Below are 25120 nucleotides of genomic sequence, written 5' to 3' on the forward strand. Positions count from 1 at the left end.
AAAATGCAATGTTGCTAACAGAAAACGGTTGCTTGTTTTGTATCGTAAGCTTTGATTAGTCGAATTCCTAGTGTTTTTTCGAGCTGCAGTAAAAACCAAATATCATTTTGGTTCACCCCTAAAGCTGCCTACTGTGGAGACCCTGGCACCGCCACCAACGGCTACAGACGTGGTACGTTCTTTGTGGACAGCGTGGTGACGTTTGGCTGCAATGATGGATACTTCCTCCAGGGGGCCTCGAATACCAGCTGCCTTGGCACGGGCCAGTGGAGCGACCCTGTGCCTGTCTGTGTTGGTTAGTATCAGTCTTCTTGTTTTGTTTTTTTGAAAACTTAAGAATGTAGCACACCTCCTCAATTTCAAGATGTTCTAGGAATGAAAAAAATGGTTTGAAACCCAGAGACTTAGTAATGTTAGCTGTAATATCTTAACTCTTTTTGCCTTTTTTTCTCCAAGGTATAATTATTTGTACGATTTCTCCACAGATCGGTGTGACCCCAACCCCTGCTACCATGGTGCAGCATGTTCTGTCCAGGGGGCATCTTTCATCTGTGCCTGCCCACCCAACTATGAGGGAGACCTCTGCCAATACTGTAAGACGAACAGTTTTCCAAATATCTCTCATTTTCAGATCTTACCGTCTTGGTACAACAGTTACTATCAAAGATATTCTGCTTTGTAGTCAACAAGATATTCTATGTCACCAAAGGATTTATCTGCACATACATTGTACTAAAACCACTGAGCTACATATAATAAAGCTATCTGAATTGCGTAATCTTAATTAGGAAAGATACAAACACCATAGAGATACAACTAACAAACACACAAAAAACATTGTCCTTCTTAATTTAAAGAGCACAATAGGTTTTACATTTGATTCAATACTCTTGTCAAGTATGGAATGTTACTGTTAAACCGTTTGTATCTGCTGAATGGAAAGCTCACTGCACCCTTAGCTTTTCAACGCCTGTTGTGGATTTCATTACAAGTAGGAGCCACCCAGCATCAGATTGTAGGTGAATTCAACATTGATTTTGCAAAGTGTTCATTGACAGACGTGATATCTTGTGAACTGTGTACTGATCTCTCTGCTGTGTGCGTCCACAGACACTCCCTGTTTGAACCGCTCGGTGGAGTTTGACCTGGTGTTCCTGGTGGACAAGTCTTCCTCTGTCGGCCCTGCCAACTTCCAACTGGTGAAGGAGTTCATGTACGACTTTACCAACACCTTCAGCGTCGGGCTGGCGGACACCAGGGTTGGATCGGTGCAGTTCGCTGACACCCAGACCAAGGACTTCGACATGGACTCCTTCTCTACCAAGGAACAGACCTTGGCTGGGATACAGAATATTGTCTACACTGACAGTCAAGTGGTAGGTTCAGGGAGATTACAATCAGTCTGTTCCTGTTCTGTTCTTGTAACAGAAGTTAGAGTAGTGGTTCCAACTATGCTAGCTCTCTTCCCCCAGCAAGTCTTTTAGAGATGATCACACCCATTTTCATCTGAGTGGAAATTCTTCAGCTGTTCTCTCAAGAAGTGCCCCTGCACCCCCTTCTTTGTTGATTCCCTTCTGGAGAAATCTGCCCACTGACCATATAGGTTAAGAATAATCAAACTCACTTTAGGTGCCAGGTAGCATCAAGGTCTGAAAGATTCAAAACTTCTTGTGATTCTGTTCTGTTCATTTTGGCACATTGACCTTGTACATGTATTAGTTCTTCATAAACAAACAACTTTTGATTTCAATTAACATTCAACATCTGTATGTCTCATCAGTATCATCACTTGTGTACTTGGTCAAGTCATTTATCACAATCTCTGTCCATGTTTGTATCCAGGGTGGTGTAGTTACTGGAGCAGCCATTGACTACGTCCGGCAGAACTCGTACACGCGGGCTAACGGAGACCGTACCAGCGTGCCGGACCTGCTGGTGGTCGTTACATCGTCTGCCTCTACAGACGACGTGGCCGCCGCTCAAGTCACGGCTGAAAAAGAAGGTGGGTTGAAAAACTCACAAGTGCCATTTGAAAACTCACATATGCACATTAGACGTATGTTCCACAAAGACTGTGTAGTATGATAATGTTTGCTCAAAATTAATGTTAGCAAAAAAAAATCAGAAATGAAAAACTTTTGTTCCAACACAAAAGAGAAATGGGAAAGGGAAACCTAGAGCTTTTAACCATTCACTCTCAGTCTTCCTCAGTAGACCCACAGTAACTACCAAACACAGATGAACTTTCATGATGGTAGTATTATAACAAATGCCACAAGGTGTAATTGTCACGCAATGCATCTATGCAGGAATCACCATCTACACAGTGGGAGTGACAAACAGCGTGAGTTTTGCTGAGCTGACGTCTACGGCAGGGTCGTTATCACGCGTGCTGCGGGTTTCCGACTTCAGTGAACTGAACACGGTCAGACAACCTCTTCACGAGACCATCTGTCAAGGTAAGAACATATTACAGCACATTTTTATACAAATTTTAATATCTAGCATCAGAATTTGTTAAGATTCTGTACTTTCTACTGCTGTATGAAATATGCCAACATTGCAACTCATTATTTTCACACATCTACATTTCAAATGTATATATAAATTTTACATTTATCCTGATAAGACATTGATCTACATGTATACTTACATGTACAGTGTAAATCTCAGATCCTGTATTTTACAGTGTAAAACACGCCAACTTGTGCAACTCATTATCAGAACAACAGTCATGTCTACAATTGTCTACAATTCATAGTCTCCAACTATATCCAAGTTTCATAATATCAAGTTACCATATACATGTATATCATGATTACTGTGGTTAACTGTCATGCTGAGCCATTTTGTTTTTAATTAGTATGACAAATTTATGATTTTTTTTCTTGTGAGCAGCTGCCTTCTGTGGTGACCCTGGAACCCCAGCTAACGGTTTCCAGCAGGGAACGTACTTTGAAGGAAATACTTGCACCTTCGGCTGTAACTTTGGCTTTGTGCTCTCTGGGATCGACAACACCCAATGTCAGGCTGACGGGTCCTGGAGCAACCCTGTGCCTGTTTGTGTCGGTAAGAACATGACTTGTCAATGAATGTTGTGACTGATTTTTTGTTTGTCATCCATGTTTTTTAATATTATCGGTGAAGCCAACAGCATTTTATTCAAACCAAGTGCATAAACTATTACAAAATATCTCTTTTCTAAAGACTCATGATACAATTGTGCAGCCAATCACAATTAGTCCAAATCTTTTATCCAATTATTTGAGTCACACATTGTCATCACACTCCTGTCACCCAACCAGCCAGCAATTCCCAACTTGGCCTGGCCGGCTTTTTAAAAAACTATTTCTTGAATGTTTAATTTACGATGTAATTGCTGCATTTCCTACATGTATTTTTTTCTGCATATTGTTCATTAGTTCGTTTCTTTTGCCATACATTGTACCAGGTACAATTATTGTGGAATAAAATTCTCTATAACTTGTTGTATTCTGCAGCCGTCACCACCCCAGCGCCCACCCAGGCCCCGGCCTGTAACAACTTCCCGCTCTTCAACGGTACTGACCTCGTGTTCCTGTTGGACGGCTCCGGTAGCGTGGGTTCTGCCAACTTTGACCTGGTCAAAACCTTCGCCAAGAATGTCGTACAAAACTTTGACATCTCGCCGACTGCCACGAGGGTGGCTGTGGTTCAGTACAGTGACCAGCTCCAAACTGAGTTTGCTCTGAACGCGTTCTCCTCCAAAAACGAGGTGAGGATACTAAATTTAACATAACCTTCAAGCTGGTAACATTGTTTTTCTATTGTGTGTTCTGTCCATATGGGACATGATGAAAAGAGGAAAGCAACACACTTTCTCACAATTGACTTTCTTTCTTTAATTGTTGTGTATTGAAGGGAACAAATTTGTTAACAGAGTTTAGACTCTTGCGCATACATGTAGTTTCATACTGTACACACAAATTCATCATGAAATAATGCAAGACAATAAGTCTTTTTTCTCAAGAATTCTTTTTAATGTATCTGATTCACATTGTTACGTAAAAGCATGACAGTCACTGTAAATATCTTGATGTAACATCTAAATGAATGAAAAATAGATTAGTGTTAACACATGTTGTATCTTACAGGTCTATGATGCCATTGACAACATCAGCTACTTAACTGGCGGGACCTTTACTGGTTTTGCTATCGACTTCGTCATGCAGAGTGTCTTCACGACCCTCTCAGGGGAACGTGACGGTTACCCTGACCTCCTCGTGGTGGTGACCGACGGGTTGTCCAGCGATGCCGTCTCTGGTCCTGCGTCCACCGCCAGGTCCCAGGGAGTCACGATTTACGCCGTCGGTGTTGGTAATGATGTTGACTTCAATACTCTCGAACAGATTGCAGGGCTGACGTCAAGAGTGAGTCAAGTCAGTGACTTCTCCAGCCTGGTGACTCTCTCACAGACTTTGCCTCAGGATATATGCACAGGTACAACTCTTACACTTATCTAAATTAATGATTTGTTACAAATGTAGTTAGCTGATAAATGGTTCCAAGATGACACATTTTTGTCATCATTTCATACTTGAAGCATTTGAGATAACCCCAAAACAAGCTACGTGAGGCATCTCATTTTTTCGGGGTACAATAACAGAACATGTAGCCTATGATACCAAACAAGCAACCATTTTCTGTCAGCAACATAGCATTTCAGTATGCTTTGGGATAGGGTTAATTCAACTTACTACATTAAAAAATGACCACTGAAAATTGACATTGCAAATCCAGTTTTGCTGCTCTGAAATTGCATTGGAGACCTTACACACTTCTGTTACAATCTTCCTAATGTAGCTTGCTACTGCGGGAATCCTGGAGCACCAGTCAACGGATACACACGTGGAGGGTTCTTTGGAGGCAGCACAGTTACGTTTGGCTGCAATGACGGGTTCTTGCTGCAGGGTGACACCTTTGCAGTCTGTCAGGCTGACTGCACCTGGTCTGCAGTGCCCCCTGTTTGTATTGGTAAGTAATGCAGCAACACAATCTGTGGTAACAATTGTTTTACATTTAGTAGTCTTGTATAAAAGAGCTAGAAAAAGTAGACTTTTATGTGAAATGTTTAGGAGTGCTACACTTCCACTTTGCCTGTAAATTCTCCAGAATCAAGTATCAAGTTATCAAAAATTTGAAATTCTTCTTCACCCGCACTGCAGATGTTTGTGACCCCAACCCTTGCTTTAACGGTGGCACCTGCCAGGCTGTGGCCTTCACTAGCAGCTGCACCTGTCCACCCATGTATGAGGGAGACCTTTGTCAGAGATGTAAGTTACCAGTTTACGATAATATCATTACAGAAATTGAAACACATGTATAACATTCATGCCTTACACTGTGCCCTCTAGCAATATTTTATATCTTACAATCTTCATATAGGTTGTATTAGATGAATGTTATTTAAGGTAGCAGTCTTATAGAATTCTTATAGTGCCTTACATTGCTCCCATTGCACTATTGTTGTGCAATAATGTTGGTGCTAATCATTGTATATATTAGGAGTTAGTGTACATGTAGATACCCCTTATTTTATTTTAAATCTAATTGTGATACAGATATTTTTTGTAAATGTTAAAATAAGGATTCCATGAAGATTAGTGTACGTATTTTGTATCAATTTACTACTAGAGAATCATCATTCAATCTGTATTTCCAGATTCGCCGTGCTACAACAGAAACATCGAGCTGGACCTGGTGTTCCTGTTGGACGGATCGGGAAGCGTGACCTCCGCCAACTTTGACATCGTGAAGGAGTTCACTCGTCGCCTCGCCAACAACTTTGACGTCAGTCTGGCGGACACCCGGGTGGGAGTCGTCCAGTACAGTGACTTTCCTACCACTGAGTTTAACCTGAACTCCTTCAACACTAACGAGCTGGTGGACTTAGCTATCAGAAATATCCAATACCAGGAGGTAGGCTTGTTTATCATGGAAAAAACAGACTTGGTTTATTAATAGTACTGAATTTCTGTCATACAATTGCGTAGGATGTTAGAATATTGTATTTTCTGTAGTTTTTGCCAAGTTGGACCTACATGTACATGTGTAGAGGATGGATAGTTTGAAGTTTCTTTCTAATCATAGACGCTATTCCCATTGAAGAAGATCTGAAAAGAGTCAGTGTTAGTAACCGGTAGGTCCTTGTATAACTTCAGACCTAGTTTATCATTACCTAGTTTTGTAATAAATTGCAAAATGTAGATTCCATTTCTGAACCTTGTTTTGAATCCCCAGGGTGGAACAGACACTGGTGAAGCTATCGACTTTGTTCGTGTGAACAGCTTCAGCGCAAACAACGGAGACCGCAGCGACGTTCCTAACGTCATGATTGTGGTGACAGATGGACAGTCAAGCGATGATGTAACAGTCCCCGCCCAAACTGCCCGCAACGCAGGCATCACCATGTACGCTGTCGGGATCGGTAACGGTGTGGATGCCAACGAACTGCTGCAGATTGCAGGACAGGCAAACAGAGTGGTCCAGAGTGCAGATTTCTCCACGTTATTCAGTGTTGGGGAAGATTTGCAGGAGCTTGTGTGTGACGGTGAGTTGTTTATTGTGCTTTCGATGTTGTGATTTGCCATAAGTGCCAGACAACATAAATGCATAACCGTTGTTTAAGTCCTTCAAAGAAATGATCCGATTTTGGATCTCCTGGTGGCTTTCCTTGGTACTGCAGCAAAACTTCTAGCCTTGATATCTTATGTTCTGGACTTGCTAATCATACATTTTGTAGCTTAACCGAGAATATTGATGTTTATTCTCCTAGCTGGATGGTGTGGAGACCCTGGTGCACCAGTGAACGGCTTCAGGCTGGGTTCATTCTTCGAGGGCCATGTGGTGACGTTTGGCTGCAATGCTGGGTTTATCCTGAACGGAGCCTCCTCAACAATCTGCCAGGGGAACGGGAACTGGAGTAATGCTGTCCCTGTCTGTATTGGTAGGACAACACACTGCACTATGTATTTGTGGGATAAAACGTTAGTGATGGCAGAACCTTATATGGGCCATACAGTCATTAAGTTTAGATTTAAGACAATCTCTGAGTGTTCTCTACTTAATGTCTATGTAATGTATGTGGCATATCTATATACATTGTACATGTTTAATAGATAATTATGACTGTTTCTTAAAAATTTTAGTGTATAGGGAAAGCCACCTCTGTTTCTACAGCCATTAATGGGCCACAGCAGGGGGCTTGTGTTAAATTATCATACTCTTTCTCATATATGCTGAGCACTAAGCTAGCAGATAAAGCCATGTATTCCCAAGTCGTCAGTACGACTTGATCATACATGCATAGAGGCAACTTTTTGAATGTAAAGAAAGCACTCTACGTACTAGACTATTGCACCAGTTGATTTAATTACAGGGCTAATATGTTGACATATATTCCCTGTTGTCCCAGCCATCACAACCCCTGCCCCCACCCGCGCCCCTGTCTGTACTGACCTCTCCTTCGGTGGACTGGACCTGGTCTTCCTGCTGGATGGGTCGGGAAGTGTGACCGAGGCCAACTTCGACCTGGTCAAGGACTTCACCAGCGGAGTGGTCAGCGAGTTCAAAATCTCAATCAATGAAACCAGGTTTGTTGAAGGATACTGTAATTCACTTTATATTCGTGTTGTAAGTCTATAACTCTATGGGTTCATTAGGTCTGTTGTCTATTTGTATGGGAGAAAAATTTGTTGTTACCTAGTTGAAAATAAAAGATTTAGTAGAATTACTACATGTATCTATGATTATCATTGCCAAGAAGGTCATGTTTTGAGGTCTGTGAGTCTTTGAACAGTACTCGAGAAGTCATGGAACTTTGTGTTGGAACAAGTTCAGTATCATGCTAACACAGTGTTTTTTTATTCTTCCAGGGTTGGAGTTGTACAATTCAGTGACACTTTACGCACAGAATTCTTCCTGTCTTCCTTTTCCACCAAGCAACAAGTCCTGCAAGCCATCTCAGATATCGACTACCTCCAAGGCAACACCCTGACCGGCGCTGCCATCACTTTCACCACGGCCAGTTCCTTCTCTACACCCGCCGGAAACCGCGCCAACTTCCCCGATTTCATGATCGTGGTCACGGACGGTTTATCGCAGGATTCCGTCGTCCAGCCGGCTCAGAGCGCTCGAGATCAGGGAATCACCGTTTTCGCAGTCGGTGTTGGAAACGAGGTTGATTTTGCCACGTTGCTTCAGATCACCGGGGTGCCAGAGTATATACTTCAGGTTACGGACTTCTCGGATCTGCTGTCTGCTCAGCTGCAAGTGGCAGAGATCGCCTGCAACTGTAAGTGGCAAAAACCTGAAACTCTGTCTCTGATTTTTCAAATTTAACAAGTCATCATAGCTTCAATGGTATTTAATAGTGTAATACGTTATTTCTTTGGCATTTATAGGTGTTCCACTATAGCACATTTTACGAATGTTGATATTTTCAGCACCAAGGACAGGTTACGATATCAATTTTTTTACCGTGCTTGGATTGTATACCCAGGTTTGTGTCAAATTTAACATGAGCCAAGCAGTCATCATAGCTTGAATGGTTTTTAATATGTTATGTCTTTTGCATCTAATGGTGTTTACTAGTCTCCCACAGCTAGGTTGTAGGGTGAGGATGAATAAAATTTCAGTTGAGAACATTTGACAAATGTACCAGGTTTTCAGCACCAAGGACAGGTTGCAATATCAATTTTTTACTGTGATTTGATTGTATAACCAGGAGCAACTACATTGCTTATGTGTACAGGTGTTGTTTTAGGAAAAAGATCTGAATGAATGTATTTCTTTTACAATGTGCATTGTCATTGACACATCATAGATATTATTCAACAAAGCAGCACAACTCAATGCTAAATGGAGTGCTAACAGCTACGAGTCTATGTTGTAGTTTGATATGTTATAGGACCTAGTAAAAGACTGCACACTACTCGTGTTTTGCATAGTGTCGTACTGTGGGGACCCAGGCACCCCCATTAATGGTTTCCACCGAGGCAGCTACTTTGAAGGGAGTGTTGTGACCTACGGCTGCAATGATGGCTTCATCCTCCAGGGGGCGTCTTCCACCACCTGTCTGGGTAACGGACAATGGAGCGACCCAGTTCCTGTCTGTCTTTGTAAGTTGAATAGAATTTATTTTGTTTTGAAAAAAAAACTGTTTGTTGCAACACTGTATCATGATTTGTATGCACAGATTTAGCTCAGCTCAGTGAGAATTCTTATCATCATTATGGTAAAAAAAACACGGTAAAAATAGTTTTATGTTACCATATGGTAGGTTGTTGTAGAAGTTATTATGATTGGTGTTTGACTCTTTTGTTATTGAAACTTAAAGGTATTAAAGGTATTATATATTGTAAGCACGACAGATATCTTGACAGGGAATGACAGTCACTGACATAAACAAGAGTTTCAATTGCTGAAAATCTCTAGGATCAAATTAATATTACAGTAACTGTAGCTGTAATCTTTGTTTGTATTGCTAGATTTAAGTTGTTTTTTCTACCCACAGTCCCAACCACCACCCCAGCCCCAACCACTCCAATGCCAGATCCAGGTACATGTTTGTTTGTATTGCTAGATTTAAGTTGTTTTTTCTACCCACAGTCCCAACCACCACCCCAGCCCCAACCACTCCAATGCCAGATCCAGGTACATGTATGCCTATTTTGTGACAGGGAAGTTTTTCACAAAATATCAGCTGCATGTATGTAAATATAAGCTGAGAACAGTGAGAAACCTTTGTCCAAAGTGCTCTGGTTTGTCCAAATTTAATCTGGACGCTGTTATACGCAATTGTTTGGTGACTTACGCATGCTGTGAAGAACACAATGTTGTGAGTGCACTACCTCACAGCATATTATAAGGAAGATCATTAACAAGTCTTTTGTTTTTCCCCAGTTTGTGATCACTTCACCCCCGTGGATATGATATTCCTACTTGATGGATCCAGCAGTGTAACAGAGCCTAACTTTGAGCTGGTGAAACAGTTCACCAGGAACGTGGTCGTCAACTTCAACATCTCGTCTGAAACCACCCGTGTGGGTCTGGTGCAGTACAGCGACACCATCCGTACTGAGTTCTTCTTGAACAGCCACCCAACACGGGACCAGGTATTTGTTTGATTTATTGAAATTGTAACAGTACAATACAGGTGGGACACATGCAGCATATTCTTTGTTCTTAATATGATACAAGTGTATTTCTATATCCATTAATCTGTGTAATATATTTCAGCTTCTCACGGCCATCTCTGATGTGGATTACCTGCAAGGGAACACCCTGACCGGTGCAGCCATCGAGTTTGTCCGCACCAGTTCCTTCTCCGTCCCGGCCGGAAACCGCTTGACCCTCCCTGACGTCCTGATCGTGGTGACCGACGGGCTGTCCCAGGACGATGTGACCGGTCCTGCACAGATCGCCAGGTCAGCAGGGCGGAAATACTTTTTAAAGGCAACCTTAGCCAGAAGCTATGTTGTCCCATCGAGCAACCCAAAGCAAAAGATAGCTTGTCCCTCTGGACAACCTAAGGCAAAAGCTAGGTTGCCCATCAACATTTTGGGTTACCCAAGTGCAATATTAGGGAATGCAGCATAAGTACATGTAGCTCCAAACAATTTTGGTTGCACAGTGCAACTGCAAAACCAGGAATTTTGAACACTGGTTAGTGTTGATGATTAATAATTGTACTGAGCCTCTTAGTAATTGCAGCAATGCCTCAACATTTCTTTTTCTGAGACTAGCTTTACATTGATGCTATGCCCTCTATGACATACATTATGTATACTATCATGATGACAATTTTGTGGACACCCTTTAGTAACTTTTGTTTAATACTTTCATCCATGCGCTGCAACAAATTGCTCATCGACAGATTTAATTTAGTAGCTCCAGTAAAATGGCAGTACAAGTAGTACTACATGAACTTTTCTTTTTCAGGGACAATGGCGTCGCTATCTATGCAGTTGGCGTTGGGAATGAGGTAGACTTTGCCACCCTGTTTAACATCGCTGGAGTCCAGTCCAGGATCCTACAGATCAATGACTTTGGCTCACTGTTGAACGCGGTGGAACAACTAACGGAAATTGTCTGCAACAGTAAGTGCTTGAGCGACTTAAGCTTGGTGACAGAAAGATTAAGTTCTGTTTGCATTTCAAAAATGTTTTTGGGTCGGTATGCAATACTGACTGATTATTTATTAAAACATTGTAATATAATAAGCTCTCAACAGAAATTTCTGAGTCTCAAAATTTTTTGTATGATGTGATTTTTGGGAAACAGGAAAAGGGTTATATTTGGGGAAGGCGTACATTGTATATACTGTTTGAGATGAATTTTACAGTAATACAGAGATACAGTACATGTGTGGTTATAACATAGGAAAATGTTGTATTTTGGTGTTGTATGGTCCTTACCAATGTTTACCTCTACAGTTTCCTACTGTGGTGACCCTGGTGCACCTCTGAACGGCTTCCGTAATGGGAACTTCTTCGAGGGCAGTCTGGTCACCTGGGGCTGCAATTCCGGCTACTACCTCATGGGGGCGCCGAATGCAACATGTTTGGGCAACGGGCAGTGGAGCAATCCTGTTCCTATGTGCATGGGTATGTACAATAAACTTTGTACATGTGGTATAAGTGAATAATTTCTATAATGAAAATATTTTCACGTACAAGCAAATGCAGAAACATCATCAAAAGAATTGGTATGACAAATTTTTGTATTCAAGATTGGGTTGTGTGTACATGTACAGTTCCAGAATACATTGCACATTATCTTTATGTGATGATCATCATTGTTGTCATCTGATTTGACTTACAAATAGCTGTTATACTTTTTTCAGAGATAATCACAACACCAGCACCAACTGAAGGTAAGCACAGGGTATACAATCATGTATATCATGACAGATTAACTGATTAAGAGTTACTGAGGAGAATCTTTTTTGGATTGAAAATTGTTTTAGATTTTAATGTAATCAATGTTGAACATTATTCATTGTTCAATGCAGTCATCTTTATGCCATTCTAAAGTAAAGGGCAGTCACAAACAGTGAACAATTAAATGATTTCTTCAGTGGATACAGACATTGTAGGCATTGCCATTATTGAATCCTGTTAGCAATGGAAGCAGTTGATTTGTCTTATAGAAAAAGTGACCTGGTAAATACGACGTGCATGTACATGTATATGTATTTTGTATGCAGTAATCATTGCAAACAATTAATGGCCTTTATTTATTTGCAGTATGTGAGAGCTTCATCCCAGTGGACATGGTGTTCCTGCTGGACGGCTCCGGTAGCGTCACGGAGGCCAACTTTGAACTGGTGAAGGATTTCACTCAGGACGTCATCCGGAACTTCAATGTCTCGATCTCCGCCACGAGAGTCGGTATGGTTCAGTTCAGCGACACCGTCCGCACCGAGTTCTTCCTCAACACCTTCCGAACGAAGAATGAGGTACTACAAGCGGTTGACGGTCTGGGATATCTCCAAGGGAACACGCTTACTGGGGCAGCGATCGACTTCGTCAGGACGAGCACCTTTTCTGCGCCCGCGGGTAACCGGCCGGACCAGCCTGACTTCCTCGTGGTGATCACGGACGGACTTTCGCAGGACAACGTCGCAATCCCCGCACAGACGGCACGCGAGAACGGCATCTCTATCTTCGCGGTGGGAATCGGAAGTGAGGTTGACACTGACACTCTGCTGCAGATTGCGGGAACTCCCGCCCGAATCTTGCAGATCAACGACTTTGCTGGGCTGGCCAATGCTGAGGAGCAACTAACAGATATTGTCTGCAACAGTAAGTACATTGTATTGTGTGAAACATTATGTTATGATTTAATATTGATTGAAAAGCCTTTTTCCTAATATGACTTATAGTCATCTTTTTATGTGAATTATTTAACAATTCATGCTACATTCAAACTATCATACTTCACAGGCTTTGAACTAGATGGGTACACAATCATTGTCATTATAGAAATTGTTGAAAGAGTTCTTTAAAGATTTGTTATGCATTTGTAATGATCATCTTCTGTTTTGAACGCTCACCAACTAGAGGAAATACCTCTCAATGGTAAGTAACAATCATATGAAATACAATGAATAATCACAAGTTGTGAATAGATACATGTAAACTTTATGCAAGGTATTTCACTTTGGGGGATATGAGCCTTGTTGATAATAAAATCATGTACAATCATGTAGAATCAAAAGTTACAGCAGTAAGTAGTAAGTGTTTTCACATTATTTGTATTTTTGTGCACAGTCTCTTTCTGTGGTGACCCTGGTACTCCTGTCAACGGTTTCCGACGTGGAGAGTTCTTCACCGGTAGTACCGTCACGTTTGGGTGCAATGCCGGCTTCATCCTCCAGGGGGACACTGACACCATATGTCAGGAGAATGGGCAGTGGACCAACCCTGTCCCTGTGTGTGTAGGTAAGGACAGACAGGTAGTCTTGTAGAATGTATGACAAATGTAAAGAGACTATTTTGCTTCTGCTTTTAAGATAACCTAGTACATATAGTGGCTTTCCTAACTATTGTAACATTTCCCACTAACAACCCAAGGTAGCATGACCAGAATCTTGACAGTTTCTTACTGTTTGTTTAGCTTTAGGTTTTCTTTTGATTCTTGATAGTTTAGTTTAGAACTATATTCTTCTGCTTTCTTACTTATCATAACCCTTTAATCCCTGTTTAGAGATGACAACAACCCCAGTTCCTAGTACAGTGCCTGCTACAACAACTCCACTAACAACCCAAGGTACATGTACTGTAAACATAAACTGGATCTTGAAGGTTTCTTGCTGTTTGTTTTGCCTTTTTGTCTTGCCTTTTTAGGGCAAGCTGTGGTCAAATTGATAAGCAAATTGATAATTAAAAATGGAAGGATAATGACCAATAAACTATTTATTATTACCATGATGATTAATCCCCAAGTTCGGCTTTTGTTCCAGCCGTGACTACCGTGGCGCCCACCCCGCCCGCCCCCACCCCCGCGCCAGTCTGCAGCACCATAACCCCAATCGATCTGGTCTTCCTCATGGATGGCTCCAGTAGTATCACATCACCCAACTTCCAGGTTTGTTACTGTTGTTGTTTGAATTGATTGAATCTCTATATTGTGTGCAGTATTACCTTATGTATATTATCTACCTCCTATGTTACTATTGGATTTGATTTGATTCGACTCCATTTTTGTATTACCGGTACCGGAGTAACATACCATTTTAAATTTGTATGTTATCTTTTGTTGGTGTGTTATAAGCCCATTTGGGCTGGACAGCATGTAGTCGCAAGACACAATAATAAACTTTCCTTCCTTCCTTCCTTCCTTCCTCCCTTCCTTCCATCTATCCATTCATTCATTCAATCAACCAATGCATTCATTCATTTATTCATTCATTCATTCCAGATCGTCAAAGACTTCACGGCCGATGTGGTCCGAACCTTTAACGTGTCATCTGCCGCCACCAATGTCGGTCTGGTCCAGTACAGCGACACTATCCGGACTGAGTTCTTCCTGAACAGCTATGACACCAAGTCCGAAGTCCTGAACGCGATTGGAAACATCGGTTATCTCCAGGGCAACACCCGCACCGGCGCTGCCATCGACTTTGTCCGAATCAGCTCGTTCTCCGTCCCAGCTGGAAACCGAGCTGGTCAACCGGACTACCTGATTGTCGTTACGGACGGTTTGTCTCAGGACGAAGTTCTCGGTCCGGCGCAGACGGCACGATTTGAGGGAATCAATATTTACGCTGTGGGCATCGGGAACGAAATTGACTTTACCACGCTGCTGCACATTGCCGGGTCTCCCAACCGAATTCTGCAGATCGTTGACTTTGATGGGCTGGCTAATGCAACAGGGCAGCTGACTGACATTGTTTGCAACTGTAAGTTAAAAGCTGGTTAAGTTCAAGAGTCTTCTACGGCATTCTTTCTATGCTTTAACAAGTGTTGCTGCCAAACCCCATAAAATGCATCGTGGTATTACAAAAACAATTGTTAGCTGTATACATGAAATTTGTTTGTTAGAAATCTTTTAAGATTTGTTATGAACAGTTTATGTGTACAGTTTACAAGAAAAACATGAAAAATCCCTAAAATCATTTTACTGGAAGCAAGAGGATTTTTCATAACATTTTTGTGCTCATAGAGGTCACAGTGAAATCTGCAACCATGGGTGTTGGAAGCATCACTTTCATTGCTATTTTTGAGAGTTTCTCAACTCCACTTTATGCACTGGAACTTTTATCAATAGATTAGTGTACAAAGCACAGCAGATATATGTATTTCATTATTTTAGTATTAGTTGTATTATTTCTGCACAGTCCTAACATTATGTAAACTCTAAGAAGCACTGCCATTTTACATGTTGTATTAGTTCAAGCTTGTTCATGGTGCAGTATTACTGTAGTTAGTACGAAAATATTCCAGGTACATGTATGATTCTGTCTGCACCTTCAAAAATTCTTTAAGAAATGATTTTAGTTGTTGAATCAGATTATTTTTTAGTCAAAATATTTATTGATAAATATTATATTATTACACGAATTAGCTGCATTTTCATAATATGATATTAGTTGAAAGTTTAGCATCAATACCAATTATTTAAGACTTATTATCTACTAAATTATTTGTGTTAGTCTTTTTTACTTTTAAAATGACCCTTAAAACACATATAATATTATAAATATAATCTTAATATCTATAACTTAATCATTTAATTTCAATATGCTAAAACATTGATGATGAAAATTGTTCAGTATTCTGACCATTTTGACCCGCAATATCCAACGGCATGGGTGGCCCGCTATGCATCCACCCCTTGAACCATTATGGGGGCGAAGCATTTTGAAGGGTTTCGGAATGAATAATATACCATTCCCAGTCTAAAGTGGGCCTTAGTGAACTTTGATAGGCCAGACAGTCAACATTCCAATACTGACTGGACCAATAGTCAGTGCATTCAGTTTGCTAAGCTCAGCACTGTTGCATATGAAAGCGTCACTAAAAAGTGCACTATCACAGCAAAGTACATGTACTACCTGATTGGTAGTCTCCCTACCTCTTATATACCAAGTCCTATTGTCAGCATTACAGTGTATCTTCCTACAGACTGGAACAGTAAGCGTACAGAAACAGTGAAGAAATGGAGGATACTGGAATCTATAGGATTTAAATCAAGGCAGCTAAAAAAACAAAGCAACAAGGAACTGAAAACATCAGGCATACAATATTTTGTAAACATAAACTTGTACCAGAAGTAAAACACAGTCAAAGCTACCCTTGGGTCTGTCATTGTGACCAGAATCATGATAATGATCTCATTTATAGAGAACTGACAGAGAACTTTCTTCTCACTTGAAAAAAAAATGCTTTCAATAATTTAGAATGCATTAGAAGAAGATTATGATCAAGTTTAGGGTATCATTCAGTAGTTGCAGTACAAAGACATTCAAATGTTGCACACTAATATATTATGGAATCATATGACACACTGGCATGGTCTACATAGTGCATGTATGTCAAACTACTTTTGAGCATTGTAACTTTTGACCCCAATAAAATTTTCATTGTAACAATTTGTCTTTTTTTTCTTCATCAGTTAGTGGACTTATGATGGATAGAGATGAATTGAAATTTATCAGCCAGTCTGTCTAGATTTTATTAAAAAGAAAAGTGCAGATGTTTACTTTTAGACTTAGACCCCCCAAATTATTTGAGGACATTTAAGGAAATACCTATTGGAAAGTTCAAAAGTCAATTTTTTGTTTAAGATTAAAAAACAATGGTTGGTAATTATAAAACATGATATAAAAGTAAACTAATAAAAGTAGACAAGGCCTATGAATTTGACTTATGATAATTATATTAAATGCTTGTTTTGTTGAATTTTTAGTGGTATGTTGAATTTTTAGTGGTAAATTTAAGGTCAAACATTAAGTAAACATCATAATTATAGACAGCAAATATCTGTTATTTTTTTCCAAAATAAGATGAATTAGATACAGTTTCCTCCAAATTTTATAACTTTTAAATGATAGGTGTAGACCAGTTCTATATTGTACTTATGATGAAACTAATCAAACTTTTGGAGAAACATGCCGAAGACAGTTTCCCCAGGCCAAACCAATGTAAGGTGTGTTTTTGACCCCTGGAAATGAAAACTTTAAATTATAGTTACAATGATATGATAATACTTAATATATTTAATCATATTTGGTAGACCAAAGGTTATGACACTATATTGCTACTTACATGTAACTCTAAACCGACAAGTATGGTGTCAATAAGTAGAACTTGTATTAATAATAATAATAATATTTTGTATGTGTCCCTCAGTGACATGCTGTGGTGACCCTGGTGCACCTGAGAACGGCTTCCGTCGTGGCAGCTTCTGTCTGGGAGACACGGTGGAGTTTGGCTGCAATGATGGTTACATCCTCCAGGGGGCGTCATCAGCCAGCTGTCAGAGTGATGGCCAATGGGACGATGTCCTGCCCATCTGTATTGGTGAGCTGAATCTTGAACAGTTTCCTGCTGTCTATTTTGATTCTGATTTTTTATTAACCAATTACATATAGCATATGACTATATTATGCTGCTTTCCTAAATACTTCTGCTTACAGACCCCACCAGCATTCCAACGTAGCATGACTAGAATCCTGAAAGTTTTCTATGATCGTTTTGCTTTAAGTTTGCTTCTTGGTGCCTTTAGTGGTATACAGGCTTTTCACATGTGCCATGCTGGATTACAGTGTATGGCATCAATGAAAAACCTCAGATAGTTTAGAATTACTATATTCTGCTGTTCTCCTAAATAACAATATCACAACCCTGCAATCCCTGTTTAGAGATGACAACAACCCCAGTCCCTACTCTGCCAGCTACAACAACCCCTTTAACAACCCAAGGTAACATAATCTAGCTAGAATCCTACAGTTTGTTTGCTATAACTTTGCTCTTTGATGTCCCTAATAGTATAATACATGTAGTTTAGAACTACATTCCTAACTTACATGTACTAACTGCTTTCCTAACTATCATAACTGGGGCTTTAATCCCTATTTAGAGACGACAACAATTCAAGTCCCTACTCTGCCTGCTACCACAACCCCACTAACAACCCAAGGTAATGTTATCTTGAAAACTTTCTTACAGTTTGTTTTGCTTTAACTTTCATGTTTTTTCTGCCCTTTATAGTTTAGTGTAGTAACGTTATAGTTTAGAACTACACTCAGTAACTGTTGCTCCTCTAACTATCACAACCTTGCAATCCCTGTTTAGAGATGACAACAACCCATGTTGCAACCCTGCCTGCTACAATTCCACTAACAACCCAAGGTACAGTGTAACACACTAACATACATGTAGAATGATGTACCGGTATAATGAGTAGTAATACTCTCTTAGTAGTATCACTCTATTAGTTACTGTGTGGTATCCATAAACCCTGTTCTTCAAATGTCCATAAAATTCAGTGACAGCAGGAATAGTTACTGCTTGATTATGATTCTAATCACTAATCAATAGTTGATTTATTTCAGCCATCACTACCCCTGCAGTATTAACCACTGTAGCAGAGACAACAGTATTGGTGTCTACCAGTCCCTTCCCATCAACTACAGGTAATCTTTCAGTCTTCCTATCCACCCATCCGTCCATCCACCCATCCATCCATCCTTCCATCCATCCATCCTTCCATTCATCCATCCATGCATCCATTAATACATGTAGATCCATCCATCCAACCATCATTGAATCACACCTATCTACCCATCCATCCATCCATCCGTCCGTCCATCCATCCATCCATCCATCCATCATTGAATCACACCTATCCACAAGTGCAACATTTATGCTAATACCTATAGTTAAAATGCTTGCCAATTTACTAATTTGTACTATATTGCAATTTCAGCAAGCAGCACAACAACGGCAACAACTATAGACCCATGTAAGTACTAATCATTTGATGACATCAATTATAACTGCTGTTAACATTTTTGTACATTTTTCAAAAAGTGTAATTGCTTGTGATCTTGATATCATGTAAGAAATGATTTTAATGTAACTCTCAACCGATTTCATGTTAACATGATTTGATGGCAACATGCAAGTTGATTGCAATAAATCTGAATCAATTATAATAAGTACATGTATATTGTGCCTGTCCAGTGTGCTCAGGTTTTGCCTTGGACTTGGTCTTCCTTGTGGACGGCTCCAGCAGTGTCGGTAGCGACAACTTTGAAACCATCAAGGTGTTCCTGGAGGCCATCGCCTCAGGATTCGAGGTGTCGTCCACCCAGACCAGAGTGGGCGTGGTCCAGTACAGCACCGGTATCAACACGGAGTTCGACCTGAACAGCTTCGCGACTGAGGCCGAGGTCATCAACGCAATCCGCGGTCTCAGTCACCAGCGAGGGTCGACATTCACCGGGGCAGGCATCACCTTTACCAGGCTGGAATCTTTCACAGGTAAGGCCATGCCAATGTAATTTGTTGGATGTCGGAGTTTTTTCAGAAAAAAAAATGAAGCCACAGGGTGAAAATTGATTATAGAAACAGGCTTAGGCATCCTACACAGTATGATTGAAGTAGTATGAAGAAGTATTACGGTAATAACAGGTCAAACCATGCCAATGGTCTCACTTTTGGGCCATAATTTAAAAATATACATTCTTCCGTCCTCCTTACCAAAAAACTAGGCCTTTCTGAGCAAAATTTGCCCATGAAAAAATTATTAAAAGAATAATGCGCCTTTTCTGCGCATGGCGAATGACTGGCTCCTCCCCTGGATGTCTAACTTTCATCAATGGAAGTTTTAACATTCTTATTTTATGTTTGTTTTTTCACAGGTGCCAGTGGTGACCGCCCTGAGGCGCCCAATGTTCTGATCGTCATCACCGATGGGATATCAGCTGATTCAGTGGACGCCCCGGCCGAGGCGGCCCGCGCTGACAACATCACCACCTACTCCATCGGCATCGGGGACGAAATCAACTACCTGACACTTCTCTCCATCGCCGGCGTACGGGAACGGGTTCTGAACGTCACCACGTTTGGCGAACTGAACGACCTGGACGAGGTTTTGCTGCAGATCCTCTGTGAACGTAAGTGATCCTTTTACACAGGTTAGCTTGTAAAGTTGAATACTAAGAATACATTGTACATTCTTTGATTTGATATGGACAAGATGTTGATCCAGATCCTCTGTGAACTTAAGTGATCCCTTCACAAAGCCATCTTTGTAAAGTGGAAAAACATTCTTTGATTTGATCTGGATGAGATTTTGATCCAGATCCTCTGTGAATGTAAGTGATCCCTTCACCCAGTAAACCTTGTTGAAATACGTTCTTTTATTTGATTTGTGTTGACCAATACAATTTTCTATATTTTATAATTAAATGAATATATTGATGTAACTTTGTTTCTTTTCCAGGACCAACAACCACACCAGAACCCACAACCACACCGCTGCCAACAACAGAAGTTATCACCACGGAAGAACCTACAACTATTCTTCTTACTACAGGTAAAAAGTCAACTCTATATATTACAAAGTCTCTTCATATGTATAAGTATGGATCACCTTTATCTTTCATCTCAATCTCTCTCATTATAGTAATACAGATATTTTGAGTATATCCTTCTGTACTTATGTGTGGAAAGCAAGATTTCAACAACAGCACAGATTTCAGCACCCTTGTCAGATACTCTTTGACTTGACTGCAGGAACATCTGTCACTGTTATCACTTGATAGCTTTTAAGTATGTGTGAAAACTGTAATGATAACAATCTTGTGAGGTCGTGTGGCAAAACGGCTCGACTCGGAACCAAGGTCCCTGGTTCGAGTCCTGTCATGCCCTGTCCTGTACTGTAATACCAGCAACAGCTTCTTGTGTCCCACGTGTATTGTATTGTTACAATTTCAATAAATCAAAACAAATGTTTTGTGTCCTCCGCAGTTTTGCCATGTGAGCGTCTGGAGGTGGATGTTGTGTTCCTGATCGATGGCTCCAGCAGTATCTCTCTCCCCAACTTTGACCTCCTCAAGACCTTCCTCCAGAACATCACCGGGAAGTTTGACGTGTCATCGGACATCACTAGGATCGGCGTCGTACAGTACAGCACAGAAGTCAACACCGAATTTGAACTGATAACCTACACAAATGAGTCTGAGGTCATCAATGCCATTGGCAACATCACGCGCCAGCGGGGGTCCACTTTCATTGGTGCTGGAATCAACTTTGTCAGGACAAATTCCTTTACAGGTAACTGGTGGTTAAATGAATATTACTACTGGTTTCATTTCTCCTTTTGTTTCATGTATTATAGAAAACCTTATTGACAGAAGTATGGGAACTCTCATGTTCTACAGCTACATGTACACACAGATATTTGAAACCATCAAAGAGGAATGGTTTCATAACACTGTACACTGACAGGGCAAAGTATCTATTGAAATGATATAATACTAGAATCACATAGAGGCTCTTTTACTTCAAAGATACCTCTCATTCCAGGGCATTTTTGCTCCTGTGACCGACTCCAGTTTTGTCTTCAAAGATACCAAAACACTTCTTCTGCATATACTAGATGCTTCCCCAGGCATATCTAATCATCTGTGCCATGTTTTTCTCCAGTTTCTGCGGGTGACCGTCCTCTTGCACCCAACATCCTGGTCACCGTAACAGACGGGATCTCCGCGGACGATGTTGCCGGCCCTGCCCAGGCCGCTCGTGACCAGGGCATCCTGACGTACTCCATCGGGATCGGAGAGGAGATCCAGTGGCCCACACTGCTGTCCATCGCAGGGGCCAGGCACAGGGTCTTTAACGTTACCTCCTTCAGTGATCTTCCTGGCATTGAGGACAGCTTTACAGCTCTTTTGTGTGAAGGTAAATTATGTTAAAGGCACCCAATGTAATTTTAGGGTAGCCAGAGAAAAAATATTCTGGATGAGGAAATCTGTCTGATTATCATGAAAGTTTGCCTCATTTCTGGTGAAGGCGACAGTGGTTGTTGAAAATTTGATCTCTGTGTAATCCTTGTATTGGAATGAAGTTCAACATTTTACTAAAATATACTATGTCATTTACTGCTATTTCTTATAGCACATTTGTGTCATCATTTCACATTTAAAGTGTTTGAGTGTCATGTGATATATGATAAATGATACACCCCTAAGTAAAAAAGCTTGTACTCAACATATTTCATAAATTCTATATGTATTGTGTTATCTGCAGTGACCCCAGTTACACCTGGCCCAACTACTACAGGTTTGTTACATAGCTTCAATCAATCTCTCCTTCTTATGCTAAAAGTGTTCTTTTCTGTCCTGACAACTGAACAATAGCTACGTAGCTACTTAAAATCAACTGAAAAAGATGCCAATTGTAATACTTTGTTCAGTATCAATATCTATCCAACAAAACCATCCGGTCGATTATCAAGAAAACGTAGTTTCTTGTGCAAAGTACAGTTATTTTTGACTAGAAACTCACATTTCTTAATTTTTTAGTCATTTGACTCCTTATATAATAGCACGTTTTACGATGCAACTTCCCCAAGACATACATGTAGGTTTCATTTCACCTTTAAGTTACATGATCTTGATCTAGAAACATGGTTCTGTTTTTTCAGTCCTGCCCACCACACCGTTCTTCCCCCTGTGTAACAACCTGCCGTACCCCGGGGCTGACCTGGTGTTCCTGCTGGACGGATCTGCCAGCATCACGTCACCAAACTTTGAACTGGTCAAGGACTTTGCCGAAAGGGTGTCCAGACATTTCACTATCTCTTCAAGTATGTCAACATTTGCATGTTGTTTGAAACAATCACAACCAAGCACAACATCAACAATTACAGATAAGAGTCCAAACGTAATCTATGAGAATGTTGCAGCTCTGAGAAAAAATAAGAACATGTATAGTGGGTGTCTTTGGCATCATTCAGGTATATGGTGTCCACCTACCACTTTTATTCTTGCTAGACTTGTTCTCATTGTAGAAGAGTTGAGAAACTTTGACTAAGAGGCAGTACTTGTGTTTATCGATTTCCGCAAGGCTTTCGATTCGATTAACCGCCACAAAATGTTTCATATCTTGGAAGCGTATGGGATTCCGCTGGATGTCGTCAGCGCTATTCGAGTCATGTACGAGGACACCAGTGCTGTGGTTATTACTCCTGAGGGAGAAACCGATGCATTTAGCATTAACACTGGAGTCCTGCAGGGCGATCCTTTGGCCCCTTTCCTTTTTGTTATTTGCCTCGACTATGCGCTCCGGTCTTCGATTTCAGAATCAGACGGGCTTACTCTCCGTCGTCGTCGGAGCCGACGATACCCAGCTGAAACCCTCCCAGACCTTGATTTTGCTGATGATATTGCTTTAATGGAAAACTCAATAAAATATGCACAAAATCTTCTCACAAAAGTTGAAACTTTATGTCAAAAAATAGGTTTATACTTGAATGCTTCCAAGACAAAATTCATGCATCTAAACCCTACTACTGACAGTTTACTTTTTGCCACTGATGGCACTGAAATCGAATGTGTTGCGGATTTCAAATACTTAGGGGGGTACTCTGATAGTGTTCATGACATGGATGTGCGGATCGCACAGGCATGGAGTGCTCTTCACTCACTACATAAGATTTGGAAAGCGCCCATTAGAAAACAAACTAAGATCAAAGTGTTTAAGGCATGTATTGAAACAATTCTTTTGTATGGGTCAGAATCATGGGTCATGAATATGTCACATTCTAGAAAACTAAACGGAACATACACGAAGATGTTGCGAGTGGTTTTCAATACACCATGGTGGAAACACACTACTAATGAACAGTTATACGGTTCGCTACCAAATGTAACTTCAGTAGTCAAATGTCGACGTCTAAGCTTGGCCGGTCATGTAATACGTAGTGAAGAACCAGCCAGTAGGCTTCTACTCTGGAACCCTGATACCTGTAAGAGAAGAGTTGGACGCCCAAACATAACAGTTAAGAAACTTATTGAAACTGAAACTGGCTTGGAGGGACATGAACTTTTCTCAGTGATGTATGACAGACAGTTGTGGCGAACTAACTTTGTATGCTCCACCTCTACGGAGGATGAATGATGATGATGATGATGACTTGTTCTCATTTTTCAGTATTCCAATAGATGAAAGTGACAGTTTATGTAAATAAATGGAATATTGATGGCTGATGCACAATTTTCTTTTTTCCTTAAACCTTGCCCTCTTGATCACTGTTGCATGATCTGTTTTAACGGGGCTGACTGAGGTTTTAATCACTTCATCTTGTTTTTAGTATTACCCTAAGTCAATAATGATGATGTTAACCACCTCATTCCTTTTCCAGTGGCCACAAATGTCGGAGCTGTCCAGTACAGTGACACCGTGCGTAGTGAGTTCTTCCTCAGCAGTTTTGACACCAGTTTTGAGGTGGTCACAGCCCTGGACAGCATCAGCTACCTCCGAGGGGGGACCTTTACTGGCTTTGCCCTCGACTTTGTCCAGCAGAGCGCGTTCTCTCCGGTGGCGGGCGCGCGCGATGGGTACCCAGACATCCTCATCGTGGTGACTGACGGGGTGTCCCAGGATGACGTGGTTGCACCGGCAGAGTCAGCGAGGAAGGAGGGGATCGCAGTTTTCGCTGTCGGCATCGGGAGTGGTGTAGATTACGCCACACTGCTGAAGATTGCAGGGATCGACGATCGCATTCTGCAGATCAATAATTTCAACGACTTAGCTTTGGCTTCTCAAACTCTACCGGACTATGTCTGCAACTGTAAGTTGGCATGATTATATTTCAATACCTTTTTAATGTATACCAATTCAAGCCCTTTGTGTACTTATTCACATATGTCCATACAATGTTAACTGCTTACATGTACATGGCATTGTATTTACCAAAGTCTTTCACCATCTGCTAGTTAAAATAAGATGATCAACCTATTGCTTGGAGTAATACATGTTAAAATGTAATTGGTTATGGTATATCTTTTCTACATAGTACTTGTACTTGAAAAGCAAGTATTGACAATATCTAAACATTGTTG

The 25120-nt window shown here is 40.8% G+C and overlaps 1 protein-coding gene across 1 annotated transcript in view; it reads left to right on the top strand.

Annotated features, from left to right (window-relative positions):
* Window positions 1–25120, top strand: part of LOC109474115 — a 60182-nt gene that overhangs the window by 14658 nt on the left and 20404 nt on the right. The window contains exons 14-53 of the mRNA XM_019774322.1: window positions 125–295; window positions 486–593; window positions 1111–1376; window positions 1843–2002; window positions 2310–2459; window positions 2899–3069; window positions 3501–3754; window positions 4134–4479; window positions 4843–5013; window positions 5205–5312; window positions 5702–5958; window positions 6280–6589; window positions 6815–6985; window positions 7454–7631; window positions 7914–8332; window positions 8955–9158; window positions 9554–9598; window positions 9943–10154; window positions 10279–10466; window positions 10981–11138; window positions 11475–11645; window positions 11885–11914; window positions 12288–12845; window positions 13314–13484; window positions 13750–13812; window positions 14006–14130; window positions 14464–14944; window positions 17397–17567; window positions 17909–17968; window positions 18127–18186; window positions 18342–18398; window positions 18602–18682; window positions 18976–19011; window positions 19233–19532; window positions 19913–20167; window positions 20497–20589; window positions 21024–21329; window positions 21702–21956; window positions 22702–22863; window positions 24421–24849. Coding sequence (XP_019629881.1) covers window positions 125–295; window positions 486–593; window positions 1111–1376; window positions 1843–2002; window positions 2310–2459; window positions 2899–3069; window positions 3501–3754; window positions 4134–4479; window positions 4843–5013; window positions 5205–5312; window positions 5702–5958; window positions 6280–6589; window positions 6815–6985; window positions 7454–7631; window positions 7914–8332; window positions 8955–9158; window positions 9554–9598; window positions 9943–10154; window positions 10279–10466; window positions 10981–11138; window positions 11475–11645; window positions 11885–11914; window positions 12288–12845; window positions 13314–13484; window positions 13750–13812; window positions 14006–14130; window positions 14464–14944; window positions 17397–17567; window positions 17909–17968; window positions 18127–18186; window positions 18342–18398; window positions 18602–18682; window positions 18976–19011; window positions 19233–19532; window positions 19913–20167; window positions 20497–20589; window positions 21024–21329; window positions 21702–21956; window positions 22702–22863; window positions 24421–24849 — 7911 coding nt within the window. The remainder of the gene's footprint in view (window positions 1–124; window positions 296–485; window positions 594–1110; window positions 1377–1842; window positions 2003–2309; window positions 2460–2898; window positions 3070–3500; window positions 3755–4133; window positions 4480–4842; window positions 5014–5204; window positions 5313–5701; window positions 5959–6279; window positions 6590–6814; window positions 6986–7453; window positions 7632–7913; window positions 8333–8954; window positions 9159–9553; window positions 9599–9942; window positions 10155–10278; window positions 10467–10980; window positions 11139–11474; window positions 11646–11884; window positions 11915–12287; window positions 12846–13313; window positions 13485–13749; window positions 13813–14005; window positions 14131–14463; window positions 14945–17396; window positions 17568–17908; window positions 17969–18126; window positions 18187–18341; window positions 18399–18601; window positions 18683–18975; window positions 19012–19232; window positions 19533–19912; window positions 20168–20496; window positions 20590–21023; window positions 21330–21701; window positions 21957–22701; window positions 22864–24420; window positions 24850–25120) is intronic.

The sequence above is a fragment of the Branchiostoma belcheri genome, unplaced genomic scaffold (genome assembly GCF_001625305.1).
Source record: "Branchiostoma belcheri isolate BF01 breed outbred unplaced genomic scaffold, Haploidv18h27 scaffold30, whole genome shotgun sequence".
Taxonomy (NCBI): domain Eukaryota; kingdom Metazoa; phylum Chordata; class Leptocardii; order Amphioxiformes; family Branchiostomatidae; genus Branchiostoma; species Branchiostoma belcheri.